General features: G+C 32.9%; 1 protein-coding gene and 1 long non-coding RNA gene across 2 annotated transcripts; both read right to left on the bottom strand.

The window, feature by feature from the left end:
• Window positions 1–1,166: 1,166 nt before the first annotated feature.
• LOC139891593 (uncharacterized) lies at window positions 1,167–2,579 on the bottom strand. The gene is made up of 3 exons (XR_011773716.1): window positions 2,510–2,579; window positions 1,894–2,431; window positions 1,167–1,740 (listed from the first exon to the last, which is right to left on the bottom strand). It is a non-coding gene; the product is annotated as an uncharacterized lncRNA (long non-coding RNA).
• A 788-nt stretch (window positions 2,580–3,367) lies between these two features.
• Window positions 3,368–4,856, bottom strand: LOC139891592 (DExH-box ATP-dependent RNA helicase DExH6-like). Its single transcript, XM_071874568.1, has 4 exons — window positions 4,381–4,856; window positions 4,184–4,274; window positions 3,721–4,042; window positions 3,368–3,598 (listed from the first exon to the last, which is right to left on the bottom strand). Exons 1-4 carry the CDS (start codon window positions 4,529–4,531, stop codon window positions 3,467–3,469), a joined length of 696 nt encoding a protein of 231 aa, XP_071730669.1. The 5' UTR covers window positions 4,532–4,856; the 3' UTR covers window positions 3,368–3,466.
• Window positions 4,857–5,091: the final 235 nt, after the last annotated feature.

Below are 5,091 nucleotides of genomic sequence, written 5' to 3'. Positions count from 1 at the left end.
AAATTTTAAAGATATGATCACGAAACGCCAACAAACTTGATCAAATCAACGAATAGAAGTCTGTTTCCGGTTGAAATTTTCTTTTTTGAAAAAAAAATTTTGAAATATTTTTTTTCAATCACATGTGATTAGATTTGACATGCAGAATCACATGTGATTGAGTTTTACAATCACATGTGATTGAGTTTGAAATGCTAAATTTAAAAAATAAAAAAAAATTCAAAAAAAAATAATAAAAAAGATTTTCAATTTTTTTATTAAAATTAAATTTTTTTTGAAAAAAATAATTTTTTTTTTTTCAATCACATGTGATTGTAGCCCCACATATCGCGCTCTGATTGGTCCGTTAAATCTCAAGCAAATTATTGTATTCAAGTGATTACAACTCAAAAAAATTCAAAGCTGGAGTTCATGTTTAATTTGAATTTGTTTCAAATTTATCTCCATGCCTAATTTACTACAACTAAAGTAAAAGACACTGTTTCTTTTATATGTTCGTATCAAGGTTTTTTTTTTTTTTTTTTTACGAGGAACCCCACTATGGGCCAGAGCACATTGGCCCCTCCCCCCCCCCCCCCCCCCGGTAAACCCCGGGTAAACGGCAAGCCAACCCTCCACCGCTACCGGGTAAAGCATCCTCCAGCTTGGTCATTAAATGCGGGCACCCCTTGAAGTTGAACCCGAGACCTCACCTTCATGGGAAGTGTTGGTGGCCATTGTTTTCTAGTGTTAGGTAGTAATTTTTATTGCATAAGGTTATGAAAAAAGAGAACTTTTTGAAGCAAATAATTCAAAAAGTACAATAATTTTTTTTTTTTTTTTTTTTTTTTTTTTTTTGTAAAAAAAGATGTGATGATATGCTGCAAAGTCCCAATAGTCAAAATATAAGAGTAAACATTATGTGAACCCTGGATCGTTGCATGTGTATTTGAGGTTAAAGCCAGAATCAAAAAAAAAGTTAAAAAGAGCAACTAATAGCTAACATTTGAAGACCAAATGACGGTCATGAAAGCTGGGTATAGAAACATGCTAAGTATGAGGGATGTTAGTAACTTGCTATAAGTTGACAATGTCGATGACCCGATGTATCTTTTGATTGTTGTTAGCATCATTATAGTCTTTGAGATCACAAATATGCTATATGCATGCTATCTAGGCTGCATATTAAAATTTGTTTGTATAAGCAACTGAAGTGTAAAGGCTACGGTCGGAGAAGTCGACTACGCTAGAGACGGTTATGGTGACGGAGACGGTGAAAGTCGGTGATTTATGTATATATGTATGTATTTCAAATTTCAATTCAGTTAATGTAGTATTGATCTGATGACATTTAACAATTAAAGTCGAGCACGCTTGAAGCTTTCATCAAACGCTAATCTTCTCAATTAGTGAGAAAGGACGCATAAGTGAAAATATATTGTAGTATTTGTATGACAATTTTGTAATGAGTGTAATGAAAATACCTACTCATCGATGAATATACAGCAATAAGCAATAAGCAATAACCTACTCCATATTAGGGTAGAATCTGGTGAATTTTTTAGTAATTGTAAGGTCCAAATTCCCATTTAATAATACAAAGTCAACAAAGTGATGACCAAATTTAAACATGTAGTAAGTACCTTTGAATCACCACCAGCAAATTTTTCCCTTATATTCCTCGGCATGAGCTTAAGCAAAAAGGGCAATCCTCTTTCATTCTACAATAATTGGTGTTCCTATTTTCTTTCTAAACTTTTCCTGTATAAACATAGTATATAATTGCGGAAATCGCTTTAAGTATCAGCGACGCTTTCAATTTAAGATAGTCAACAATTCCATATTATTAACACAGAAAAGTAAAATCAAAAACAGAAACACCATTTAATTTAAAGCAGCGGTTGAAGAACCAACCTTCAACAAATTTCGATTATCAACTCCTATTGAAGATCTGCGTGCGAGGATGAAAGTAAGGTAATTATTGAAATCAGGTAAGTGAGAGCAGTGTGGTAATTGTTGCCAAATTTGAGATTTATCAGATGAAAGTGAAATCTTTTGCTCAAGTAATCGCAGATCTCTTAAACCGTACTGCTTGCAGTCGCGAGCTCACACCACTCGCTGCCGCTGTCGACGTCCTCGTGACACCCACGACCGTCATATTTGACGATGGCGATGATGATGGTAGTGCAGGAGGTGTCAAGTTTTATTTGGGTATTACGAAGTATAAAGAAGGTTCATTTGGAGTGAAATGACAAAAGTATCCTTCTAGAATTTTTTAATATGGTGAACAGTAATATCGATTTTCTCTGAAGGAAAGATAGAAACATAAGATATTACGTACATGTTTTGTAAGATTATACCTGATATTGCAGAGATCCTTCCGAGGTTGGGTACAAACTATTTTACATGCTTCATCTTTACTCCACATATAATCCATCAAATATTGAGGAACCTAAACACAAACTTATATTAAATGATCATACAATTTATCATTTTACATAAAAACGTGAACATAGAAAAGAATGACAACCTGGGTAGTCTTTCCGCAACCCGTTTCACCCGATATGAGACCTACCTGCGGCATGGTACACGTATGATAAGTACTTGTATAATACATAACATCTCATATACATATATATATATATATATACATATATATATATATATATATATATATATATATATATATATATATATATATATATAGGGTCAGGATCAATGGGGAAGTAACCAATCGGGGGGAAACGGGAGAAGCAAATTTTTTTTTTTTTTTTTTAATTTTTTTTTTTTCCGGTACCAAGATCACACGAAAATATGAACATTTAGAAGAGACACTTCGTGATGAATGTTATTATTTAGGCGGGAAAACGATCGACAAAAATAACATTCAAGATAATATTGTTCGTGAAAAATATGAACGTTTTTTTTTTTCATGTTTTGTGAAGTAAAATTTAGCCTGATTTAGAGTTTAGGGTTTCCATAAACCCAAAACACCAAACCCTAAACCCTAAACCCTAAACTCTAAACCGTTCGTGTTAAAAACTAAATCTAAACCCTAAATCTAAACCCTAAACCCTAAATTTCTAAACCCTAATATCTAAACCCAATAGCTAAAACCTCAAAATACGCTCGAAAAACACGATAATTGTTATATATTACTTCTTCGAGCGTTTTCCCGCCAAAATAAAAACATTTATCACAAAATGTCTCTACTAAATGTTCATCTTTTCATCTCATCTATAATGTTCGTGAACAAAGTTTTTTCAAAAAACGAAAAAAAAAAAAAAGTTTTTGCTTCCCCCCGAATGGTTACTTCCCTCTTGATCCTACCACTATATATATATATATATATATATATATATATATATATATATATATATATATATATACATATATACATATACTATATATGTATATATAATAATGTGTCATTAGACAAAGTCATAAGTGGATATGAATAGCCTCTCATACTCACTTATTTCAAATTTTATAGCCAAAATAGTATAAAAAATAGCATATGTGATACACCAGTAAATAGTGAAACCTGATGAGATTCTATTGTTGACGTAATAACGTCCTTAAAAGTTGCAATTGGAAGTTCAGCCCTATCTTCCGTAATCTGCAAAGTAAAAATATAAACATGAGTCGTGTTAATTTAAGAGATAAAAGACAACGCCTTCTATCCTAATCCTAATCACTTTCAAAAAAAAATAAAAAACTTAAAAGTGTTGCTTAAGAAACCTGTTTCAACTTGGGGTCAGACTGCATTCTAGCAACGACCGATTCAAGCTTCTTAGCAATATCAGCTGTTTTGATTAACGGTTTGCAAAGCATATCATCCGTTTTTGTTCCTCTGTTATCGTTATTGTTTTTAGACGTAGACGCGTTTTCGCCCTCTTCATAATCACCAGGAGGATAAGTAGAAAAAAAGTCCTGTAAAATAACCTTTCCCTCTTCCAAAAACGTAAACGAAGTGAGGTTGTTCTCCTTCTTCACGTTGTTATTATTCGATTTTCCTTTTTTCTTGTAAATCGAAACCCATCTTGAGTTCCCTTTCCTAGACCTAAACAAACCCATTTTCATTAAAAAGGAACTAATCTTGATTCTTGATTCTTCAATCAAATGCATTCACTAACAATAACAATTGAGCATAATCTCAAATAAAGCAAAGGCTTTTTTAATTGAAATAATAAATTAAACTCACCCAGAACTTGCAGACTTAAAACCCATTTTAATACACAGCTTGTGAACCTCAACACGATCAAACTTTGAAAGGTTGGCATCAAATGTGTACACTGACATATACAAATTACAACAAAAGTTATTACCTTTGAGCATATATGTAGTAAATTAGAATTTAAAAGTGTGAATTTGAATAAAATATAATGTAATTATACTGACCGTCATCATTGGAAGCCCTAAAATCCTCAAGAACTTGGCGAATATGAATTCGAGTGGATTCTGCAACCGAAGGATTTTTGTTAAATTGTTGTTGTGTAGCAGCGGCTCTTTTTTGCCTTCTTTTGTTTGAAGAAGTTGAAGGATGCACCATTTTCAATCTTGATTAAGATTACGATTTAATTTTATGAGAAGATGAATGATGGTAATATGTGATTGCTGGTGGGTGTTTGTTTTTGGATATTCGATTGTTGTACGCTTGAAACCCTATTTGGTATAATCGCACAGACAAAAGGAGACGAAATTAAAAAAACCCTAGAGTTAAATCGCAAAACCTTCCAGTAAGTCGAAAACCCTAGATTAAACCACACAATCGATGCTGGCAATGTAAATCGCTAGAAGCTTCTAGGGGTGGTGGTGGTAAGGAAATGGGAGGGACGTGAGGGTTCAGGAAAAGGTGAGACGATGGAGGAGGGATAAGTCGCTAGAAGTGTCTAGAGATGAGGGGTTGTAGCACAAATATCTGCAATGGTAAAAGAACAAAATACCCTTTTTAATATGATAATGAAGTGAATAGTAAAAACGTACTTTCTATTTAATATATTTATAATTATAATTATAATATAACAAGCAGTTGACCCGCCGCGCGTTGCTGCGGTTTTTATGTTAGGGATCAACAAAAAGATACGGGCGTAGAATAATTTTATAACATAA

The sequence above is a fragment of the Rutidosis leptorrhynchoides genome, chromosome 2 (assembly GCF_046630445.1).
Source record: "Rutidosis leptorrhynchoides isolate AG116_Rl617_1_P2 chromosome 2, CSIRO_AGI_Rlap_v1, whole genome shotgun sequence".
Lineage (NCBI taxonomy): Eukaryota > Viridiplantae > Streptophyta > Magnoliopsida > Asterales > Asteraceae > Rutidosis > Rutidosis leptorrhynchoides.
Note: the sequence above shows the minus strand (reverse complement) of the source record. Positions and strands in the feature narration are given on the sequence as shown.